Consider the following 25,611-nt stretch of genomic DNA (forward strand, 5'->3'; position numbering starts at 1 on the left):
AGGGTATTCTTTTTTGTAAGTTACGCTTTGTAACATCAAGCAGTGTCTTCCTTACCACGTTCCTCCTATTATAGATAAAGGCCTGAGGCAAAAGCAAATATAAGGAATACTTTTTAAACCATCTTTCTCTATTTACTCTAATCTATGGCACGGTCCCTCCCACGACTGACAAGAATGATAAGAATGGCTACCATTTGCCACAAGGAGCCAAGCCCCAGATGAGGACTTCATCTTATTATCACAAAACCTTAAGGCGTCTTAGTTACTATTCCCATTTTATAGATGTGGAACCTGGAGGTCCAAAGTCACAAGTCGGTAAGTAGCGTTGCTAAAATTCGGTCTTAGATCTATCAAGCTACAAAACCCATGCTCTCAATCTCTACGCTGTATGACTGCCACATAGGCAGTGTTCTTCTGACACACAGTGCTGCCTATAAGTGAGTGATGCTTACTAGCTTTAGGGAAAAAAAAAAAGGAAAAGAAACTAATTCATATCTGAAAATTACACATAAAAAAACAGAAAATATTCGTTAATATATGCTGGAATACTAATCTTTGATGAGCATGAATAGGCTATCAGAAAACACATGCTGTACATGGATAAAAATGAGAACGTAAGATTAAATGTTGCAATGAAATTTCAGGGTAGGACAATTACCACCAGCCAGACAGTTTAAGCCTCCCAAATACCGCTAATCGTTCTAGACATATTAATCTGTTAGTGGCACATCTCCTGAATTGAGGGCATGGGGGTGGGTAGAGCCAAGCCAGTTGGGAGAATATTGCAACAACTCAGGTACGAGCTAATTACACTAGTGGCAGAGAGAATGGGAAAGAGGAACAAATACAAGGGTTGGTATGGAGACAGAATCCAAAATGCTTGGTGATTTATAGAATGAGGCAAGGAAATTGTGGGGTTTTCAGTCTAGGAGGCATCTTGCCAAGGAGAATGAAGGGGGTAAACTGTTTACTTTGGTTAATATTTTTTATAAATGTTAAACTGTTAACCCTAAACATCAATCTTCATCAGGAGCAAGTTGTTCCTCCCAACTCGCATACGCATCCCATGAAACTGCTACCCTTTCTACATTTTATCCTTTTATGCCCCTCATGAAATCACTTATTCATTTAAAACAATTTCTCCCATAACCAAAAAGCCTTTTTTATATTCTGTACCCCTCTTCCCACCCACTCCTAAAAGTCCCTCTTCTTTAAGTTAGTACTCTTACAATATGTGAATCAGTAAAACATTTGTTGGGTTAATTTTCTCCAATATTAAATTTCATAAAAAATCAAAAAGAGGCTTATTCTACTTCTATTGTTTTTCACAGAATTGCTAGAAATATGTTAACTGCAGGACAGTCTTAACACACTAACACATACTATGTAGTATTTTCTACTGATTAAACATTTTAATATCTCAAGCATTAATGGGTAGACAGCTAATAGACATTGAGAAGTCCCCAGTGACCTCCTATAGCTGACAATACCCAGACACCAGAAGAGACAGACCCAGCAAATCTTCATAATTATGAAATTAAGTCACAAGGGACATTTTGTTTACTGGTGAAACCTAGTCAGGAGAGAGGCAAATGGAGAGAACCACCCAGGCACTGCCAGGTGCCACGCCTTCCTGCCAGGAGCAATTATTGGCCAACCTGCTTGAGAAGACTATAAAAGCATGGGATACCTTGCTGCTTGAGTTTGTCCTGAATTTCCTACCTTGGAGGAAATAATACAAGTAAGAAATGAGGACACATTCTAAACAGGGGGTAAGAGATGAATGTTAGTCTAATGATGTTGGCAGGTGGGAAGACTGTACAAAAAGACAGAAAATTCCTGGACCGATGAACACACATTTATAAGATGCTTATTTCAGTACAAAACCCTGTATTAAATTCTGTGGGGTGTACAACAATTGTTCCTATCTTTCATAAGTATTTGTGGAATGCCTAGTATGTGCCAGGCACTCCTTTATAAACAGGGGATAAATAAGTAGAAAGAGACAAATTCTTGCCCTCAAGGAGACCACACAGTAGGAAAGGGAGAAAGAAACCAACAAACAAATTCTACCGTGAAATGCTGTCACAAGAGAGGGTAGAGAGAACACAGCAAGGGCCACACACAGAACCAGCTGCGAGGATCAGAGGCTCCAAGGATTTTTTTGAAAGAAAGCCATGTGTATTGGTTGTCTAGAGCCGCCATAACAAATTACACAAAGTTGATGGCTTAAAACAGCAGAAATTAATCTCTTGCAGTTCTGGAGCCTAGAAGTCTAAAATCAAGGTCTTGGCAGAATCCTGCTCCACCTGAAGGCTCTGGGGAAGAATTCTTCCTTGCCTCTTCTAGTCCCTGGTGGTCCCCCGCCATCCTTGGCATTCCTTGTCTTGCAGCTGCGTCACCCCACCCTCTGCCTCTGTTGTCACATGACCTTTTCCCCTGCCTCCTCTGAGTCTCTGTGTCCTCTTCCTTTCTTATAAGGATGCTAGTCATTGGGTTAAGGCCAATCCAGTATGACCTCACCTTAATTAATCACATCTGCAAAGACCATATTTTCAAATAAGGTCACATTCTGAGGTTCCAGGTAGATGTGAATTTTGAGGGGATACTATTTAACCCACTAAGCCAGGCAAGAAATGATATAGGCCTGACGGAAGGTCATGGCCACACAAACAGAGAAAAGAGGAAAGAGAAGTCCTGAATGACCCCTTGTCTTCTAGCTTGAGTAACACGTTGATGCCAGTGCTGAGATGAGGCATTCCAAGCAGAGGGAGCTTTTCTTGGGGTGTTGGTATTGCCAAGTTCTTAGAATAATAACTACTGTTTTTCAACATCTATTACTTAACATGATTTCCAAAACTCACAATAACACTATGAAATACTATTTTCAGGTTACAGCTGAGAACACTGAGGCCAGAAGGGTGAGGAACCCTTCCAGAATCATTCAGTTTTGAAGAGGAGTCAGTGGAGAATATGGAAGAGAGCCCATTCAAGTTGAAAGGGTTTTTATTTTCCTCGCCCGGTATTTATACCAGGAAATGGTACTGGAGTAATGAAATCCAGTCGGGATAGCTCTGTTCCTTAAATTATATGCTGTCTTTTGGAAACGCCATACATTGTCACTAAGATGGTTTACATGGAGAAGTTCACAGAGCAAATTACACGTTCCCTTCCGTCTACCTTTGCATGTGTGAGTCTCCGATTGAAGAATCAAGGAATCTCACCCATGAAATAGGAGTTGTAAACACTAAGCTGTCAAAATTCAGCCATCCCTGAACTTGGTGTTCATCTACCAAACCAACTGCTATCTTCTCTTCCTCCTTATCCCTTCCCAGGGCAAACACCATCCATCGGCTCTCAGCCTCTGGGCAGCTGCTTCTGACCCTTGTCAAAGAAAAGTTCTCAAAACACAGAAATAAGGCAAAAAATAAATATCTGCCTTCTTAATACCATGCTAGACATGCTCCATAAGCCCACTCGTGGGCCATCTCTTTTGGGGAATAGAACTTGGTTTTACTTAATATCACAATTAATTAGGGGAATGACATTTTACAACTCTGTAAAGTTAGAAGTTTAACTTCCAAAAAAAACTGGAAGTGTGGATTATTTTCTTTTCGGTCTAGCAGAGAAAATAACCCCCCAAATCACTGTTTCATAGTACTACAGGGCATCGATCAGTTTTGTTCCTAGTTTAACAATGTTTATTAATATACTTTTCCCTACTGACTTTTTAATTCCAATTCTTATGTTCTTTTTGAACAGTTTTCTCATTCTGCTAGTTTACTTATCAATAATAAGGTAAATAAAACTTTGACGCATGCTTTCTTTTTCTGTGAGAATTATGCCAATAATTTAGAAATGACTAACATACCCTAGGGAAGAATTGACTCCCGCCCCCAACTCTACCCCAAGTATTTCTTTAGCGGCACTATAGTGATGGCCTGTTTGCCTACCTTCTCTGCCAGACTAGGCAGTGGCTTCAAAGTAGTCAGTGAACATTTCTATCTTACGTCCCAATGTTGTCTCTACAACCCAGCAAAATGGCCGTCCCAGAAGATGAGCTCTACAAAAGTTCCTGAATGAGTGTCATACCCAAATGCCTAGGAGCCCTTCCTCCCACTCTTCTCCTTTGTCATGACCTTAAACTCCTACATCTTCTTTTTTAACTTGATAATGGCTCTCTTCACCACCTGCAGCCTCTTTGAAAAGTATCACCTCATTATCTAATTAAATGATAGGTTTTCCTCCTTATGGCAGACACACACCAGGGTTTAGGCCTGACAACAGGATGGAATTCACACCACCTGCCTGGGCAGCAGTAACCTTCAAAAATAAATTTTAATAAAAATCACTACTACCACTTTGAAAAAAAAGTCAGTTTTTATTAAGGATAGAAATTGGTTACACAACTAGCATATTGTAAGAAAAGTGCCATTAAACAAACTCTACAATGGACAGCAATATGTAAAAACACCTGAAGTACATAATCTTCTCAAGCAGAAGATGCTGTAACCACACCTGTAAATCAATTAGTAATCAATGTTTATCAGATCATGGAATGAGCCTCACTATTCTGCCTCAGCTCCTTGTTCAAAGACTATCCTATTGGTAGTAAATTTGTGAGAATAATGAAAACTTTGGTAGATATCAAATATAACTCTACCAGTTATCAATTTATTGACTCAGCTTTAAATTCATCCTGTGCGTCTACTCTTTAAGAATGGATCTAGGCTCTTTAAATATTTTTCCTTAGTAGCTGACAGGCTGTTGAGCTTTCTCAGTAGAGGGCGCTGGAGAGACACTAAAAGAGGAAAGAGTCTTGTTCCTGCTTCAGTGTTCAAGTGGCAGGCTACTGGGAAGCCAGCTCCTCAGCACAGGAAGCTCCCCCCAGTACCCAGTTTCTGCAGCATGAGCAGCTTCTCCAATGTCCAGCCCCCAGCACACAAGGCCTCCCCAGCACTGAGCACCTGGAGCACATGGTGGCAGCAGCACCCAGCCACTAGCAGCTCCTCCCAGCTAGCCCCTCAGGTATTTTGAAATGGAGTGCCCCGGTGAGATGCCCCTGGGCCGAGATTCCTCCAGTACCCTAGGGGATGGATTTCCAGCAAGATCCCCTGGCACACGCCCTCCAGCAAGGTCTGGATCTCAGCCCCGGGGAAGAGGAGAGGGCAGACTCTTCCTTGAGTGCTCTATCTGAACTGCTTCTTATATCTGTTACTCCTAAATTTTTTAGGGTTCTCTTTATTTCTTACTAGTCAATCCCTCATTATTCCCTATCCCCGTTACAGTTAACAATTCTTTGTATTAAACTTTTCCCGTTTAAATTACTATGCACCTTCTCTCTCCTGATTAAACCCAGACTGAGACAAACTCCTAGAAGCAAAACAAAAATGAGCACCTTTTTAACTTAAAGGTACCTTATTAGGTGCTTGATAGAAACAGCAGCTTCCCATGACAAAAAGTGTTACTCGTACAGAAATGAAACGTCATATTTAAAGAAATGGAAATTATTTATTTTTGGAATGGAAATATTTGGGATTTAGATGACTAAGAAAAATGAAAGCACAGAGATATTTTCCTTATGCTTTTCTATTGATATATACAGTTCTAATCATCATAATCACATTTGTTTACTTCGACCTGAGCAAGATGTATACACTAAGTGGGGGTGGGGGAGGTCTCTACAGTGCCCCAGATACCCAAAATTGGCTTAATCCAAAGTTAAATTCAGGGGAGTCACAGACAACTAAATGGCTTACAAGCTGTGGCTTCCCTTCTTCAGTAAAGAATTTTCAAATCCTCTGTCATCTTTAAGGAAACATTTCTCAATTGTTTAAACAGAACTGGGGAGACTAATTCTATAAAAGGGAGCACAGTGCAGAAACTACGAGCATGGGCAAGTTAATTACATCTCTGGGCTCAGCTTCCTCATCTGTGAAAAGGGGATAAAGACAGCCCCACCTCATAGAGTTCACATCAGGACTGAATGAGTAAAGATACATACGGCACTGAAAATCATCCCTGGCGAATAAGGGTTTGCTAGTATTCTTGTCATCCGTGATCTTCCTCCTCCAATGCTGTTACTCTAACAATACAATTATCAAATAAAAAGGGAATAAAAAAAGAGGCTACACTTTCTTCATAATTAAAACAGAAGAATCAACATTTTATGTAAGCCCTTACTTAGGCTAAATATCCTGAAGTAAAAATGTCCTGTGTATCCAGAACCAATGGAATTTACTCAAGTAATGATTGCCCGCATCAGAAATATTCTCCATCTGGTGGCTTCTCAGGTGAATTTTACCAGCATGCTTATTCTATTTGGAGTAAGTGCAAACTTTGTGAATGTTAAGAAATTGCCAATGGCCTAATAATCATCTGAACTTCTCATATGTCAGAATTAAGGCCACTTCTTTTTCTAAGAATCTGGGGTTGCAGAGAAAGTGAGATTTCTTCACAGTTTAGTGAGACTTTTTTCAAAGTTTTATACCTTAGATATTATCTTTGTAGTCAGATAGACTGGGTTTTACCCCAGTCCCATTCCTTGCCAGCTGGATAACCTCAAACAACCTCTCCAAATCCTAGTTTCTTCCCTGTATAACATAAGGATAGCAATGCCTACGATGAAGGATGGTTGTAAGGATTAAACAAGATAAGGCGTACAAAGCTAGTGTCATACATGGCATTGTCATGGCTAAGTCAAGGAAAACAGCAGCCATAATCATACTATTGCTGAGATTTCATTTCCTAACCCTTTGCCTTAGTAATTTCATGACCTCTTTTTTAAACGAGTAAATGTCAGAAGAAGATCCTATAATGTCAATGTGTGTCTTACAAGAATTAATCAGAACCTGAGGGTACTTCGAACTCAGTTGTTCACATGCCACGTTAATATTTCTTTTCTCTCTAGCTTCCTTTCCTTCCAAATTAATTGTCTCTTTTCTAAGCTCAAAGTGAAGAACATGTGAAAGTTCCTCAATGAGCTTTTTCACATGTGTTTCATTGTTTGGATAAGAAACAGCATAAGCATTTTGTATACAGATTGTGGTAAGTTCACCATCCACTCTTTCCTGACATAAAACATGAAAACTTTTCAGGATGCTTTCATAGCGTTTGCATTTCTTTTTCAGATAAAGGAAAACATCTGTGTCGAGAATGAGCGTTTCTCCACTTCTGCTAGTCTTAGGTACTGAGGGCCTGAGTGGCTCCACAGAATTACTTCTCTGGAGACTCCTTCTGGGGCTCTGTCTATCCCACTTTCTCCCCTCAGTGATAAAATTCCTGTTTTTTTCCAAAAGAGAACTTGCTTTTGATAGCAAAGATTCTCTGAGCCTCTTGATAGCCAGAAATGATCCTCGCACGGAGATTCTTCCACTGGGTCCCAAACAACTGAAGCATAAAGTTGGGATTTTCCTCTTCAGGTCCATGACCAGACTTTCTAGAATGATTTGACTTCGAAAAACAGAAAGATCAAGGATAGCATATACAGAGCTGAAGACCTAAAATCAAACAGAGACAAATTAAAACAGCACTGCTTGGTGGAGGAGACGACATAAACACATTCTTTTTCTGGCACTTTCTCTGTCTCCTCAGCAGTGGCCCTAAACTTGGCCCCAACCGACCAACCAGACTGTCTTCTTGCACCAGAGCAGCTCATCAAAGGGACCCCACAAGCCCATCAAGGCCACAGTGTTCAATTTGAGATTCACAGTCATTCACTGTGTTTCCCAAAACAGCGGTGGCCAAATATTTCGTAGAGGCAGAATGCTTTTTTGAAACAAAGTCTTAAGCAGCACCGGCAGATAAACACTGCCCTGGTTCTGCTCTGTGGAGAGGGGCCCCCTAGAGAGCCCTCCAAGTTTGAAGTTCATCAGATGGCTGCACAGAAGCTGGGTTTATTACCAAATAAAGTATTAAACCAAAGTTTTGAATTTAAACCTTTGCCTCTTATTTCCACTTTTCCTGCCTCTTCAAAGTTCCTTTTTTTCTCTTTTTTTCTTTTTTTTTGAGGAAGATTAGCCCTGAGCTAACATCTGCTGCCAATCCTCCTCTTTTTGCTGAGGAAGACTGGCCCTGAGCTAACATCTGTGCACATCTTCCTCTACTTTATATGTAGGACGCCTACCACAGCCCTGGGCCGCCAAAGCAGAATGTGCGAACTTAACCACTGCGCCACTGGGCCGGCCCCCAAAGTTCCCTTTTAATGTTCACCCTAATTGGATTTTTTTTCCCCAAAAATAAGTCTTTACGTAGATACATCATCCATGACAGCATAAAAGCTCACTGTCACTTTAAAAGCATAGAGTGGGACATGCAGAAACATGAAACATAGGCCAGGCAATAACCAAAAGATGTCAAGCACAGCTTTGGCCTCTAACACTGACTCAGGTTAGGGAGTTTGCCTTTTCTGTCCTAGAAGTCATGGTACTTTGTGTCTCCTATGCAGGGAACACTTTGCGGAAGAAATGGGATCCAGGACCATCCGCACCCCTTCAGCATCACATCTTACCTTTTCACTAAGATGAGAGACTTTGAGTGGAGTGGGTATAACCTTCTTTTCTAGATAGTGGTTCTTTTTTCTGATGACATTCTCTGCAACTAAGTGGAAACACTGCCATCAGAAATGTTTGTGGCATGACACACTAATAATCATTTTAATTAATAATAATAGAGATGTTCAACTCTCTATATAGGAATTCTCTATATATTTTCTACACATAGAATTCTATATATATTCTAGATGATTTCTATAGATATATATAGGAATAGAAAACAAGAACCTAAAGGTAAATCCCCCACTCTGTTACCTATGGCCCTGAGGAGACTTCACCTTCTTGAATCCAGAATACCACAGTGTCTTGGTTGCCCTCTAATTACTGGCTGACTGCTCCGTCTCTTTTGCTAATTCTCCTTCTCTTCCCATTCTCTAGATGATGCCAGGCCCCAGGCCTCAGGCCTTATACCTCTTTGCCAACCTACACTCACCCAGTGGGTGATCTCAACAATTTCCACGGTTTTAGGTACCATCTCCGCATGTATCACTTCCCAATTCTATCTTCAGCTTCAACCTTTCTCCCTTCTGCCTGTGGAAATTTCTACTTCATTATCGTAACAGGCGTCTCCGTGACCTCTGGGAAAATTCAATTTTTAATAACTGTCCCCCTCGCAAAAGTACTCTTCCTCCAGTGTTCCCCATCTCGGAAAATGACACCTAATTCATCAGCAAATCCCGAGTACCCACCGGTTCTCAATCACCTGCCCTGCTGCCACCCTAGTCAAAACCAGCCACAACTAGTGGCTCCTCTTCTCCCCACGGCTGCTGGACTGGCCATCTAAGAAAAGGTGGTCACATTTTGCCAGTCCTCTGCTCGAAAGCCTTCAATGGCTTCCCCTCTCACCCAGAAAAAAACCCACACACCTTGCCTTGACCTATGAGCTAATTACATAAGCTGGCCCCAGCTACCCGTCTAGCCGCATCTCTTAATTCTCTCCCCCTTGTTCATTCCAGCCTCACAGGCCTCCTTGCTGTTCTTCAAAACATTAGCATGCTACCTCCTCAGAGAATTTTTCCCCCTCCTTCCCTTGGCCTAGAATGTTCTTCCCCCTTATCTGCATGAATCACTCCCTCACTTCATTCAGATCTCTGCTCAAATGTCACTAAACAGAGTATTTCACTACCCACTCTATCTAAAGTAGCGCCCTCTATCACATTCTATCCCTTTATTCTTCTTTATATTTTTTCATAGCATTCATATATTAACATACAAATAAATATAAATACACATAAATAAGTTTATAAATAATATATGAATATGCAAGTAAATGAAGCACCCAACATATTATATTACCATTTATTTGCTTGTTTATTATCTGTCCACCTCCACAGATATATGCTTCATGAAAGAAAACATTTTGTCTATTTCATTCCTTGCTATATCCTCAAGGCCTAGAATGGTGCCTGGCAAATAATAGGTGCTCAATAAATATTTGTGAATAAATGAATGAATGAGTCCTCTTTTTCTCTGAGTTACCACTTCAATGTATAATATATTAACTTCCAAAAACACTAGGATCCCCTTAAAGAAATCATAAGGAACCTTTCCTGCCATCCCTTACCTGAACATTCCCATTGAGAAGAAATGACTTAACTAACGGTGATAAATAAAGGTACTGATAATCCATGTCTTGGATCTCTCTCTGGACCCTGCCTTCCTTCAAGCAGAGCAATGTTTCTTCTCTTACTCCCAAGTGGTACTTTCACCTCCAAGATGCTGGCATGGAGACTCATCTTTCTCTGGCTATTTATTCTGCCAGCCACTAAGCTGTAAAGAAGGCTGCCCCCTTCCAGGAAGCTGGAGGAGTGATTATGCTCTGCAGACCCAACTTCCTCACCTATGTCAGGGATGGGGATGGGGAACAGAATGGCTCAATCTGATCTCAGATCCAAACCACATTTCTCCAGTCCAATTTTACCAGTAATAAAGCAGATACTATATTAGAATATCCATTTGTTTGTTTGAACAAAGAGAAGCAACTGGTATAATTATACGGTCATATGTCATTTAATGACAGGGATACGTTCTGAGAAACTCGTTGTTAGGTAATTTCATCGCTGTGCGAACATCATAGAGTGTACTTACAGAAACCTAGATGGTATAGCCTACTACACACCCAGGCTAGATGGAACTAACCTTATGGGACCACCGTTGGATATGGGGTCTGTTGTTGACCGAAATATCATTATGCAGTGCCATGTGCATGACCATATTGCTGGAAGCCACCTCAAAATTCCCAAAGTAGTTATCTTGTTTGTGAGATTATAGATCATTTTTGTGGGCTTTTTTTTTCTAGGTTTTCTACAGTAAAATGTATCACTTTTATCCCAAGATGTAAACAAACTCCAAATACAAAAAGAAAGTCTTCAAGAATTTGCCATCACTAGCAACTCTACCATGAGCCATTTTCACATATACTCTTGCTAATGCAATACTGTGCCACTTTTATATTCAGAATAGAGTAACTTCCTTTAACGCTACTTTAAACTTTACCAATCCCATGAATCATTTTAATGGAATTTGATTTTTAATTTCATTGCAGAAGTATTTCTAAGATTACAAAAATCTGATTTAGAAATACCTTTTTTCTCTTTGAATGTTACATATGCCACGCCCTTGGTTCTTGTTGGATATATCACATCTTCAACAACTCCACCCTCATTCTTAATATCTTGGAAGTGACTCTTCACTAATATGGCCAGTAATTCATCACTAAAAAGGGCAACTGGAAGACCAGCAACTACAACTGTTCTTTCAGAAGCTTTGGATTCCTTGACATTCAAAACTGATGCCTGCAAGAGAAATAGTACGTTACTCTTTAAATATATAAGATTCTACTTAATATAGGCAACATCACACACCAGTGAGAGAGGTTATTTTATTCAATAAAGGTACCAGTACAGCTGACTAGATACTTGAAAAAAAATATTAAGGATAGATCCTTGCCTCACACCATATTCCAATATAAACTCTACATGAGTTTGAGAATTAAATATAGAAAAGTGAACCCTTCATTTTTTTAATAAATGGAAAACATTGGTTAACATTTGTCTGATTTTAGAAATGCCTAAAAGTAACGGAAGTCACCAAGGAAAAGATCAAGAGATAAATTTTTTTAATTAAAATTTTTTAAAAAGTCAGGCTAACCAAGAAATATGGTAGTTTGGAGATGGCTCTGTATGTTTTCTTGATTGTATAGTCCAAAGTACATAAGTCAATCAGAAACACATCCCCTACTTTTTTTGCCAGAATCAGGAAAAAGTCACCATAAAAAAATCAAACCCTGTCAATTACAATGGAGCTGCAGTGGAGTAAATCCTGCCTTCCAGCACATCTCTGAGATGGAATTCAACCACTGAGAGTACATGCTATCGCAGACTCTGCCACCTCACTGGACACAGACTATCAAACGCAAGAAGATCCTTCCCTGGGCTCACTCTCTTTGAACTTTCTCGTATTATCCAATTAAGGGGCTTCTATTTAAATGCTTTTATTTGTTCCCAGGTCCCATTTAGGAAAATGGACCTATAAGCCTCTCCCAATGCTTATATAGTTAGTCCAGCCTGATTCTACTAGAGCTCAGAGCTCAGACATAATCTACCCTAAATTACCCCCAGGGAGGACAAGATGTCTCATAGGCCCAAGTAATGGTTCATAGACCACAAAGATGTTTTGGGCTTTCAGTTCAGAGGACTCTATACTCAAAAAAAAAAAGAAAAAAGAAAAAAGGTCAAGAAGACAATATAAGCACACACACTGTATCCTGTCCATCCCAAGAGCACCTTAAGATAGAAGGAAAAGGAGGAAAAAAGAGAACAAACTCAGTTAAGGGAAGCAATCAGCAAAGGAGAGATTTCAACAAATTTCTGGAAGACCAAAAACACATAGAAGTATGTGGAAGGATGAGACAGAAGGAAGGCGCTAACCCAGAATAGGAAAGGGGATTGCAGGGAGAAGGTGACAACCTTTGTGGCAAAATCTCAGAAATGAAAAAAGGCACCCATAATAGAAAGATTAGTTGCAAGGCTAATAGCAAAACAGCTGCTCCAGTCGTCGCTCCACAATCCCTACCCCCAATGCACACACACACACTTGAACACACACCACACATACTACAATGAAGGCAGCTGGGCCACAACCGCAGGGAAAAAACTTGAGGATTATTTTACTTTAAAAAAATAACTGGAGCTGGACCTGACAGCCTCATGGTTAAAGTTTGGCGCACTCTGCTTCAGCAGCCCAGGTTCAGTTCCAAGGCACGGAACCACACCACTCATCTGTCAGTAGCCATGCTGTGGTGGTGGCTTACACAGAAGAACTAAGACTTACAACTAGAATACACAACTATGTACTGGGGCTTTGGGGAAGAAGAAAAAGAGAGAGAGAGGGGAAGATTGGCAACAGATGCTAGCTCAGAGCAAATCTTTCCCAACAACAATAACAACAAAAGAACTGAATGAGCACTCTAGAGAGAATCTGACCTGCTAGTATGGGTGCCGGCACCCCAGAGCAAGTCCCCCCACCTTTTCTGGCATTCAAAGGGGATCCAGCCTAAAGATCAATAGCAGACTGAAGCGTGGCATGATTTGAAGTAAATTCTGGAATACCAGAAAAAAAGAGAATCCATTTGACCCAGCTGCTAGGAACATTTTCCTATAAGTAGAAAAAGAAAAATACACATGACATTGGACCAAACAAAGAAAAAAATCTCAGCACACTGGGAGGTCCTGCTGTAAACAGTGTGTACTGCTTGCCAAAGAAGGTAAAGACTCTTATTAGTTTTAACTTTTAGACTAATTCTGTTAAGTCTTCAAAATGCCAAAGACTAAAATATAATTACAGAATAAAATGGAAACATTCAACTCTGTCAATGTAAGAATAAAAGCAGAAAAGACATTGAGAAAAAGATAGAATAATCTCCTCTTATATTACAGAGAATCATATAATCCTATCAAAATTTTAAGTATGATATGGAAGTTACAAAAATAATCCATAAAATTTAAAATAGTATTAAAACTTTCAAATTTGGAAGGTGAGAGAAGAAGTCAGAGGTTACTTGAGTGAAATCCTCATTTAGCATAGTAGGAACTCAATAGAAAATGACTGAAGTCAATGATGACTCCCTCCAGGATACGTATCCTCTCAGCAGCTCTTTGGTATTTCACCTGTAGCTATTAAAATAAAGTGGCAAATGTACCCGTCTGATGAAACAGTGTTTTAAGCTCACAGTCTACAATGGCATTTCTTAGAATATATAGTATCTTTTTAATGAGTTAATCAATAACAAACTCAGTACACCTGACAATATGCTAAGTACCACAGATGACACACATAAACCAATAAAGTATACCCCTTGCCCTAAAATTCAGTTCCACCACAAAAACTTACTGAGCATTTACTATGTGTGGAGCACTTGGATAGGCTGTGGGATCACCAACATTAAAAAAAAAAAAACCTACCTTATAGATAAGACATAAATAAATACGTCAATACACAAATTCCGAGACACAGAAATAAATCATTTCAACTGAGCTTGGTAGGCACAGAAAGAGGGAGACCTAATTCTCTACAAGAGGAAACAGACCAACATCCAACAATTTGAGAAGGTTATAAAACCATTCACAAACCAGATCTTGTCAAGATGGCGCCATGAGCAGACATTGAACTCGCCTCCTCCCATGAACACAACTAGGTTACAACAATTTTGGGAAGAATCACCCTGGATTGAAAACTGAAAACTGGATAAAAAGAACCCCCACGACAAGGGACAGTCCTGACGAAGGCAGAAGAGGCAGTAACTCCGGCCAGAGAGGAAAAAAGCCACCTTTGGGAGCAGTGGAGCTTCTCAGCTGGCCAGGCGGGAGCCACCCTAAGGTGCAAGCCCTCCCTGGAGGAGTGAGGCCCGGAGCGGGGGCAATACTGCTATAACCATCCTTCAGACTCAGCCCAACTGAGACAGGGGTCTTACTGTCTGGCTTTGCTGACTAATAACTGCAGCGAGGACACCCCAGAAAAGCTATCGGCCAAAAGCCGAAAAGATCCAGGTCTTAAAAGGCCCACGCACAAACTCACTCATTGCAGCAACCTAAAGTCACCAGAGAGAAGGCTGACTGTCCTTTGGTGAAACGAGACTCACCTGGTGGGCTCTGGGGGCATCTTGGTGAGAGGAGGGTCCTCTCCGGAGACTGAGACATTGGTGGAGGCCATTGTTCTGAGCTGGTGCAGGCATGCTGATATGGACACCCGGTGGGGGCCATTGAAGTGCATTCCTTGGGCTGTTAGCCCAGGGGTCTGCCACACCCACTAGAGCACGGATTTAATTCAGTTCAGCCAGGGCAGGCAACCCACCCTAGGGACTGGCCCCACCTAACAGCAAGCCCTCAGGCTTTTTTTCAGCCTGCATTGACTGAGTGCCTTGATCCTCTACAGGCAGGCAAGGGTGTCTGCCTCTGTGGGGCAGGGCTTGTGTGAGGGCCAGGTGAACTGTGGGGGGCATTGGGGCAGAAGTGGGGTCCTCTGCAGTGTGGCATTGGGGTATGCTCCAGGGGGCTGAGAAGTGTGCACGGACCAGGACTGTGTTGACAGTGTATGTGGTCTGGTGGGGGGTGAGGCTTATCAGCGGCAGAAGACTTGTGCTTCACAAATAGCCATAAAAAGGATCAGCACCCCCCTTCAAAGCCTGAAACAATTGAGTGCCCCCATGCCAAGGGCTAGCCCCACTCAGCTGCACTCCTAACAGAACTGACAACAGCCTTGTTGGCCTCAGGCCTATCACAACTGTAGCCCCTGAGCCTAGCAACCAGCTACACTGGGTACCAACCCAATTAAGAGGACAACTGCAATAAGAGTGTGCTGATAGACTCTGTAGCCAACAGTGCTGAGGTCCCCCCAGACCAGATTTACAAACAGCTGGCTAGGGAAGGAAAGATCAGACTCCCTGGGTATCTGCAGTGGGAGCAACCCTGCCACAGCAGAAGGACACAAGTAGTCCACAAAGGGGTCACTCCTGGTTCTTATGGACTGGTGATGAGAGGGAAGCACACTCCTGGGCCTCATAAGGCATCTCATACATAAGGCCACTTCTCCAAGATCAGGAGACATAGCCGACTCACCTAGTACAAAGAAAATAGCACAGAGAAGGAGGCATAATGAGGAGGCAAAGGAATACTTTCCAAGCAAGGGAACACTACAAAACACCAGAAAAAGAACTAAGTGAAACAGAAACTAGCAACCTACTGGACAAAGAATTCAAACAAAATATAATGAGGATGCTCACAAATATGCGGAGAAGAATGGATGAATACAGTGAGCACATCAGCAAAGAACTGGAAGATATAAAAAAAACAATCAGAAATGAAGAATACAATACTTGAAATGAGAAATTCACTAGAGGGACTCAATAGCAGAGTAGAGGAAGCAGAAGAACGGATCAGCGAGCTAGACGAAAGACTAGAGGAAATCACCCAAGCAGAACAGAAAAGAGAAAAAAGAATTAGACAGAATGAGAACAGTGTAAGGGAACTCTGGGACAATATCAAGTGTGCTAACATTCGGATTATAGGGGTCCCAGAAGGAGAAGAGAGAGACAAAGGGGCAGAAAATTTATTTGTCGAAATAATAGAGGAAAATTTTCCTCACCCGAGGAAGGAAACAGACATCCAAGTTCAGGAAGCACAGAGAGCTCGAATCAAGAGAAGCCCAAAGAGGCCCACACCAAGACATATTATAATCAAAATGTCTAAAATTAAAGACAGAGAATCCTAAAAGCAGCAAGAGAAAGGCCACAAGTGACATATAAAGGGAAGCCCATCAGGCTGTCAGCGGACTTCTCAGCCGAGACCTTATAGGCGAGAAGAGAATGGCACAACATATTTAAAGTGCTAAAAGGAAAAAACCTACAACCAAGAATACTCTATCCATCAAGGCTGTCATTCAGAATGGAAGGAGAGATAAAGAGCTTCCCAGACAAGCAAAAATTAAAGGAGTTTATCACCAAGAAACGAGTTCTGCAAGAAATGCTGAAGGGACTTATTTAAGTGGGAAAGCAATGACCACAAATAGAGATAAAAAAAACAATTATCAAAAAACCCAAAACAACAACAAAAAACAGGCAATAAAATCACTTGTAAGGTAAAAGTATAGTAAAGGCAGCAGATCAAATACCTGTGAAGATAATATGAAGGTTAAAAGACAAATGTACTAAAATCACCTATTTCAATGATAAGAGGGTAATGGATAGACACACGCTAAACAAAAGACTGTATATGATGTGAAAAACATATAATGTGGGAGGAGGGGAGTGACAAAGCAGAGCTTTTAGAAAGAGGTCAAGCTAAAGAGTCTATCTACTCAATATAGACTGTTATATGCATAGTGTATTAAATAGGATCCTCATGGTAACCACAAACCAGAAACCTATAACAAGCAGGAAAAAAAGTAAGAAAAAAGAAATCAAACATATTACTAAAGATAGTCATCAAACCACAAGGGAAGAGAGCAAGAGAAAAAGAAAGGAACTGAGAAGAACTACTAAAACACCCAGAAAAAAAGAGAAAAAATGACAAAATGGTAATAAATACATATTTATCAATAGCTACTTTAAATGTCAATGGACTAAATGCTCCAATCAAATGCCATAGGGTGGCCAACTGGATAAAAAAACAAGATCCATTTATATGCTGCATACAAGAGACACACTTCAGACCTACAGACACTCACAAACTGAAAGTGAAAGGATGGAAAAAGATATTCCACGCAAATGGCAAAGAAAAGAAAGCAGGGGTAGCAATACTAATATCAGACAAAATAGACTTTAAATCAAAAACTGTAATAAGAGACAAAGACGGGCACTACATAATGATAAAGGGAACAATCCAACAAGAAAATATAACACTTGTAAATATCTCTGCACCCAACATAGGAGCACCTAAATATATAAAGCAATTATTAACAGACATAAGAGGAGAAATAGACAGTAACACAATAATAGTAGGGGACTTTAACACTCCACTTACACCAATGGATAGATCATCCAAACAGAAGATCAATAAGGAAACACTCGCCTTAAAGGACACATTAGACCAGATGGACTTAGTAGATATATACAGAACATTCCATCCAAAAACCACAGAATACACATTCTTTTCAAACGCCCATGGAACGTTCTCCAGGATTGATCACATATTAGGCCACAAAACAAGCCTCAATAAATTTAAGAAGATCGAAATAATACCATGCATCTTTTCCGACCACAAAGGTATGAAACTGGAAATCAACTACAGAAAGAAAACCAGAAAAGCCACAAAAATGTGGAGATTGAACAAAATGCTACTGAACAATGATTGGGTCAATGAAGAAATCAAAGAAGAAATCAAAAAATTCCTGGAGACAAATGAAAATGAAAACACGACATGCCAAAATCTATGGAATACAGCAAAAGCGGTTCTACAAGGGAAGTTTATAGCAATTCAGGCCTACCTCAACAAAGAAGAAAAATCCCAAATAGACGATCTAAAAGTACACCTAAAGGTACTGGAAAAGGAACAACAAACAAAGCCCAAAATCAGCAGAAGGAAGGAAATAATAAAAATCAGAGCAGAAATAAATGAAATAAAGACTAAAAAAAAAATAGAAAAAATTAATGAAACCAACAGCTGGTTCTTTGAAAAGATAAACAAAATTGACAAACCCTTAGCTAGACTCACCAAGAAAAAAAGAGAGAAGGCTCAAATAAATAAAATCAGAAATGAAAGAGGAGAGATCGCAACGGACACCTCAGAAATACAAAAGATAATAAGAGAATACTACGAAAAGCTATACGCCAACAAATTGGATAATCTAGAAGAAATGGATAAATTCTTAGGAACATACAACCTTCCAAAACTGGACCAAGAGGATGTAGAAAATTTGAATAGACCGATCACCAGTAAGGAGATCGAAACAGCAATCAAAAACCTCCCAAAAAATAAAAGTCCAGGACCAGATGGCTTCCCTGGTGAATTCCACCAAACATTCAAAGAAGACTTAATACCTATCCTTCTCAAACTCCTCCAAAAAACTGAAGAGGAGGGGAGGCTTACTAACTCCTTGTACGAAGCAAACATTATCCTGATAGCAAAACCAGACAAGGACAACCCAAAAAAACAAAATTACAGGCCAATATCACTGATGAATATCACTGATGAAAAATCTTCAACAAAATACTAGCAAATCGAATACAACAATACATTAAAAAGATCATACATCATGATCAAGTGGGTTTCATTCCGGGGATGCAGTAATAGTTCAACATCCGCAAATGTATCAACGTGATACACCACATTAACAAAACGAAGAATAAAAATCACATGATCATCTCAATAGATGCAGAGAAAGCATTTGACAAGATACAGCATCCATTTATGATAAATACTCTAAATAAAATGGGTATAGAAGGAAAATATCTCAACATAATAAAGGCCATATATGACAAACCAACAGCAAATATCATTCTCAATGGAGAAAAACTGAAAGCTATGCCTCTAAGAACAGGAACCAGACAAGGATGCCCACTGTCACCACTCTTATTTAACATAGTATTGGAAGTCCTACCCAGAGCAATCAGGCAAGAAAAAGAAATAAAAGGGATCCACACTGGAAAAGAGGAAGTGAAACTGTCACTCTTTGCAGATGACATGCTTTTATATCTAGAAAACCCTAAAGAGTCCACTAAAAAACTTTTAGAAATAATAAAGGAATACAGTCAAGTTGCGGGATACAAAATCAATGTACAAAAATTGGTTGCGTTTCTATACACTAACAATGAAGTAGCAGAAAGAGAAATTAAGAATACAATCCCATTTACAATTGCAACAAAAAGAATAAAATACCTAGGAATAAACTTAACCAGAGAGGTGAAAGATCTGTACACCGAAAACTATAAAACATTGTTGAAAGAAATTGAAGAAGATACAAAGAAATGGAAAGATATTCCATGCTCGTGGATTGGAAGAATTAACATCGTTAAAATGTCCATACTTCCTAAAGCAATCTATAGATTCAACGTAATCCCTATCAAAGTTCCAACAACATTTTTCACAGAAGTAGAACAAAGAATCCTAAAATTTATATGGAACCACAAAAGACCCCGAATAGGCAAAGGATTCCTGAGAAAAAAGAACAAAGCTGGAGGTATCACACTCCCTGATTTCAAAATATACTACAAAGCCATAGTAACCAAAACAGCATGGTACTGGCACAAAAACAGACACACAGATCAATGGAACAAAATTGAGAGCCCAGAAGTAAACCCACACGTTTATGGACAGCTAATATTCGACAAGGGAGCCAAGAGCATACGATGGAGAAAGGAGAGTCTCTTCAATAAACGGTGTTGGGAAAACTGGACAGCCACATGCAAAAGAATGAAAGTAGACCATTCCCTTACACCATGCACAAAAATCAACTCAAAATGGATTAAAGACTTGAATGTAAGACCCGAAACTATGAGACTTCTAGAAGAAAACATAGGCAGTACGCTCTATGACACTGGTCTGAGCAGCATATTTTCAAGTCCCATGTCTGACCAGGCAAGGGAAACAAAAGAAAAAATGAACAAATGGGACTACATCAAACTAAAAAGCTTCTGCACAGCAAAGGAAACCATCAACAAAATGAAAAGACAACCTAACAATTGGGAGAAGATATTTGCAAACCATATATCAGATAAGGGGTTAATATCCAAAATATACAAAGAACTCATACAGCTCAACAACAAAAAAACCAACAATCCAATTAGAAAATGGGCAAAAGATCTGAACAGAGATTTCTCCAAAGAAGATATACAGATGGCCAACAGGCATATGAAAAGATGCTCAACATCATTAGCTATCAGGGAAATGCAAATCAAAACTACAATGAGGTATCACCTCACTCCGGTCAGAATGGCTATAATTAACAAGACAGGAAACGACAAATGTTGGAGAGGGTGTGGTGAGAAGGGAACCCTTGTTCACTGCTGGGGGCAGTGCAAACTGGTGCAGCCACTATGGAAAGCAGTATGGAGTATCCTCAGAAAATTAAGGGTAGATCTACCATATTATCCAGCTATTCCACTGCTGGGTATTTATCCAAAGAACTTGAAAACACAAAGACATAAAGATACTTGCACCCCTATGTTCATTGTGGCATTATAAACAATAGCCCAGACATGGAAGCAACCTAGGTGCCCATCAAGGGACGAATGGATAAAGAAGATGTGGTATCTATGCACGATGGACTACTACTCAGCCATAAGAAATGACGAAATCCGGCCATTTGTGACAACATGGATGGACCTTGAGAGTATTATGCTCGGTGAAATAAGTCAGAGGGAGAAAGTCAAATACCATATGATCTTACTCATAAGTAGAAGATAAAAACGACAAAAAAAAACAAAACACAGCATTGGAGATTGGACTGGTGGTTACCATTGGGGAACGGGGGAGGGGGGAGGGCAAAAGGGGTGATTAGGCTCACATGTGAGGGGATGCACTATAATTAGTGTTCGGGTGGTGAACATGATGTAATGTATACAGAATTCAAAATATGATGTACATCCAAAAAAACAAAAATTAAAAAAAAACCTTTTTTAAATAAATAAATAAAACCATTCACAATAAACCACTAAAATGTACAATAAATGCCATCTGGGATTATGAAGTGAGATCAGTTCTGGCTAAAGCAGTCAAAGACTTCTACGAAAGAGAATCCTTGAAGGCTAGGTCAAATTTTAATTAATGGTCAAATTTAATTAAAAATGCAAAAGAGTTCACAGCAAGAACAAAGGGACAGAGGGGTGGGGGATGAAAATGGCTCATGTTGAGACAGATAAAACAAAGAGAGTGTCTCCTGAAGATGAAACCCATAATAATCTATGTACTATTTGTTATGCAAGGTATTTGTAATGGAGGAAAAGTTTCTTAAAATATTCAGGGACAACTTGATTGCATAGGAAACAGTAAAAATATATAAAAGCGTTCCTCCATCCTAGCCCCAAGTAGTAAGGTATAATTATCCCAAAATAGTTCTTCCTAGAAGAGGAAAAAGCGACGAAAGGGATTTTTCAGATTTTCAGGGAATTTTATTTCCAAAGAGATGCATCTTGATTTACTATACAACAGCTGGCTCTCACAGTCCACGCCAGCCTCAACGGGTAAACGGCTGGTGAATTAGCTTCATTTCTGCTCTTCATCATAGAAAAACCTTCAATCAATTTAAATTCAGAAAATCTTACTCCACCTCTAGCCTCATCAATACTAAAACCGTATTTCTTTATTCAAGTGTCTACATTTAACTTATCTTTTAAATCAAAGGAACTTCTCCTTGAGCCACTATTTTTAGGAAGGAGAATGTAAGAAAATTATACCAGTAAAGATACAGTCTTGTTTTGTAAGAAGTCACTAATTTTTATGAATCAGCTAAGGAATTATTTCAATACCTGCAATATTCTTCTTTAACCTTCTTTCCTAAGTTTGAGACAGTGTGGCAAACACATATACTTTTATTGAGGTTAATAATGAACAATGATGGCTATTAATCTCTTCTATCCACAATTAAGAAGAAAAAGAGATGTTTTCTGGAATCACCACATTGAGATACAGGATTTTGAAACAAAAGCTGGATTTGGGCCAAGAGGTATTAAAGTGATGGCATTTTCCCTGTAAATGGTATATTTCATGAGACTTTCGACCAGTGAATCAGAAAACAAAAAGATATAAGGAAAAAAATGTGTTTACTTTTGTAAGTACGGCACTAGCAACAAATAATTACATTCACTCACTGTGTTCGTTTCTATTTCTTTTCTTAAAATCAGTTATTCTCACTGACGTTGCCTTTACTGCCACCAGGTAAACAAAATCGCATTTGCATCTCACAACGGCTCTTGCATTTCTGAGACCCTAGCATTTGTGAGCAGAAATTCCAGGCCCTGCCACTGCCTTCAGACACTTGCTGGAAAGAACACGGAAGACTAACTCTTGAATTTGCAAACTGTTCTCGCTAGCCAGCACAGATGGTGAAAACACAGAGCCCTTTGTATCTGGAGAGAAAACTAAGGCCACAAAAGAGAAGAGTGTCCACCAAGGCAGACAAGACGTGAGGATGCCGCCCTAACTTGCGTCCTTGGCTCGAAGCCTTCTTATTGGCCCTTTTCGAAAGGAAACTGGGGCCTCCATTTACTCTGCTCTTGTTCCCCAAGGCGTGGACAACTGTTAAGCACTAACACATCCTGCAAAGCGACCCCTCGACCAAACCGCTGCGTCCCTGACGACGGGGCACCGGGTCGGGGGCGGCCGCGCGCCTCTCTCGCCCGCCTGCTGTGAATTTCAGCGCACACAGCGCCCACCCGGCAGGGCGGAGAGGCAGGGCGAGGGGCGCGGGCCGGATGACCTCCGGGGTGGCGCCTCTCCTCCAGCCGCGGGCCCCTCCGCGCGCCGCTCGGGTCAGCCCTGCACCCGCGCCAGCCCCCACCCGGCTCCGCGTCCTTCGGGGGGACCGTGGCGAGGGGACCGGGACGACCCTGCCCTGCAAAATCCAAAGCAAAAGCAACTTGCCATGGCGGAGGAGAAGTGCGCCCTCGGCTGCCGTCAGCGCCCGACTCTAGCGGAGTGCGGGCGACCGGGTGAGGGCTTTGCAGGCAGGTTTTGGTTTCGGTTTTTTTGTTTCCGCTCGCTAGGAGACGAGGCGAGAAAAGGGCGGCCCCTCCACGCCACCCGGCTGTACTTCGGCGTCATGGCCTCGGGGCTGGGAGCTGGGACCCGGGACGGCTGCTGCCCTCGCCAGCCGGGCCGCCCTCGGAGGTTTCGCGACTTCTGAAAGAGCACTGGAGAGAGGCCGAGGAAGCCCCCGGTGTGATTCGGGGGTTCCCCGGGTGCTGGGTCTGCCCTGTGCTCAGGGGAATCTGGGTAGCCCTTCCTACACCCTCATTTGCTCCCCCGTCGTTTTCTCACCACACCACACTCCTTTCTCCTTGTCACCTGCCCGGCCCAGCCTAGGGTCAGTCGCCGGCCGCGGCCAGGTGCGCAGGATGAAAAGCGCACGGTCCCTGCCAACAGAGAGCTCACCACCCCGTCCACGTTATACTCAGACTCCTGATTCTGACACCTGCGGGGACACAGGGAATCTACATAGATAGTTTCAAAGTCAAAGACAGCTTGAGGACGTAAGGCAAATGGCTGGCAAATATGAGTAAAGAAATACAAATTGAAATCATAATGGCGTCCCTTTTCCACGGTTAGATGGGCAAAAATCTAAGTGTGATAATATCCAGTGTTAGGCAGGGTGTGAGGAAGCATGAATATTGCTGCAGGCGTAGGTGGGTGCAGATATTCCTAAGGAATTGGTCCCTTTCAAAATGTAAAGTGCAAAAAAGCATACAAAATGCACATATTCTTAGACTTAGCAATTCCACTTTCAGAACTGAAGCTATAGTGCACAGTTGGAGCTAAGATGTTGTACTGAAATTTTAATTGTGCATTGCTTGTAATAAACATAATTTTTTTAAAAACTGGAATCCACCCAGTTAATCCATGAATTTGTTGTTAGTACAATCCAGTTGATTCCATCTCCCAGCAACCCTGTGCTCAGCAGAGCTGAACCTGCTGGGTCTGGCTGGGTCCTTCTTCCTAGTCTGTTTTATTCTGGAAGCTCCGCTGAAACTTGTCCACCACGGGTGACCCTGCTGATATTCAAAATACTGATGGCATAGCTTTCAGACAGGTGATGTGGTTCCCTGACCAAGAAACAAACCCAGGAGGCAGCGGTGAGAGCACAGAATCTTAACCACTGGAGCACCAGGCTAGCATGAATAATCCAGAATCCATGAATAGACCTATTTATTATATGGCCGATGACACATCTATAAGGCTTAAGACTATGAATATTTTAAAACAGAGCAAGGTAGATCTATGTGTAATTGCCCAATTTATATTTTATCTTCAGATTCCTATACCTAAAAGCCCACTTGACTAATAAACATGTGAAATTTAACAAGACCAAGCAGAACTCTCCTTCCTCCCTTTCTTCCCCCTCAGTACACAATAGCACTACCCACCTGAGAGCTCAAGCTCCTGACGCCTGCTTGTCTTCCTTGATTTCTCTTTTCCATAGCTCTGTCAGTACATCCCGTAAACTACACACTCCCCCCAACTCCATCTCCACCACCCAGATCAAGTCTGCATTCTGTCTTATTCCCCTACAGTTCATTCTGGATATGATATTTTTAAAACGTAAATCAGGACTGATCTCTGTTTAAACATTTTGTCATATTCCTGTTGCACTTTAAATTCAATTTATATTCCTCACCAGGAAACCAAAATGGCCTTGATCTGCTTTCTCTGACAAATCCCCTAGTACTGTCCTCACTCCCCCGGTTCTGATGAGGTGGACAAACCATCCAGCCTGGGGGCTTTTCCTGGCCTTGGTTCTGTGTCCAGGCCTGGTCAGTTCCTCCCTGATCTTCACTTAGCTGTCTCCTTGTCGGCAATGGACTCTCCGCTCAAATGCGCCCTTCAGAGACTGTTTCTGATCACCCAGTCTAAATTTGTTCCTCCCCTCCCCCACAGTGAATCATTATTCCAGCACCCCATTACTCCACCTTAATAGCACTCACCCCATTCTAAGAATATCTTCATATATTTATTTTTTCTTGCTTGTTTCTCACATGATAGACATCAGTACTGCTCACCAGTATGCCTTGTTCTTCTCAATTCAGGCAGGCGCATGGGGGGATTGCCCTTCCTCGCTCTTTGATGTTAGACATGGCCACAGGATTCATTCAGCCAGTGAAATGTGAGGAGAATTGACAAGTCTCATATTTGGGTGGAAGCATTTCATTGCCAGCATAAGAGTCTCCGACGTGCATCACTGAGGCAACACAGAGAACACCGTTGCACTAGGGAATCACGTGGCCCCACAGCAAAATTTACAGGAATGAGAAATAAAACTTTGATGTTTTAAGCCACTGAATTTTTTTCAGCAGTATCACCTAGCAATCCCTGACTGATATATCCCACTAGAATAAAAGAACAGCCTGAAAATT

At 41.1% G+C, this 25,611-nt stretch overlaps 1 protein-coding gene across 2 annotated transcripts; it reads right to left on the reverse strand.

The window, feature by feature from the left end:
- Positions 1-4,379: 4,379 nt before the first annotated feature.
- Positions 4,380-23,572, reverse strand: RBM43 (RNA binding motif protein 43). 2 transcript variants are annotated; one of them, XM_046659657.1, is made up of 4 exons: positions 23,126-23,572; positions 11,137-11,347; positions 8,510-8,598; positions 4,380-7,499 (listed from the first exon to the last, which is right to left on the reverse strand). In XM_046659657.1, exons 1-4 carry the CDS (start codon positions 23,126-23,128, stop codon positions 6,741-6,743), a joined length of 1,062 nt encoding a protein of 353 aa, XP_046515613.1. In that variant the 5' UTR covers positions 23,129-23,572; the 3' UTR covers positions 4,380-6,740. The 2 variants fall into 2 exon arrangements, with proteins under 2 accessions (XP_046515613.1, XP_046515612.1); XM_046659656.1 differs by lacking the exon at positions 23,126-23,572 and adding an exon at positions 14,692-14,816.
- Between the last annotated feature and the right edge of the window lie 2,039 nt (positions 23,573-25,611).

This window comes from Equus quagga, chromosome 4 (genome assembly GCF_021613505.1).
Source record: "Equus quagga isolate Etosha38 chromosome 4, UCLA_HA_Equagga_1.0, whole genome shotgun sequence".
NCBI lineage: Eukaryota > Metazoa > Chordata > Mammalia > Perissodactyla > Equidae > Equus > Equus quagga.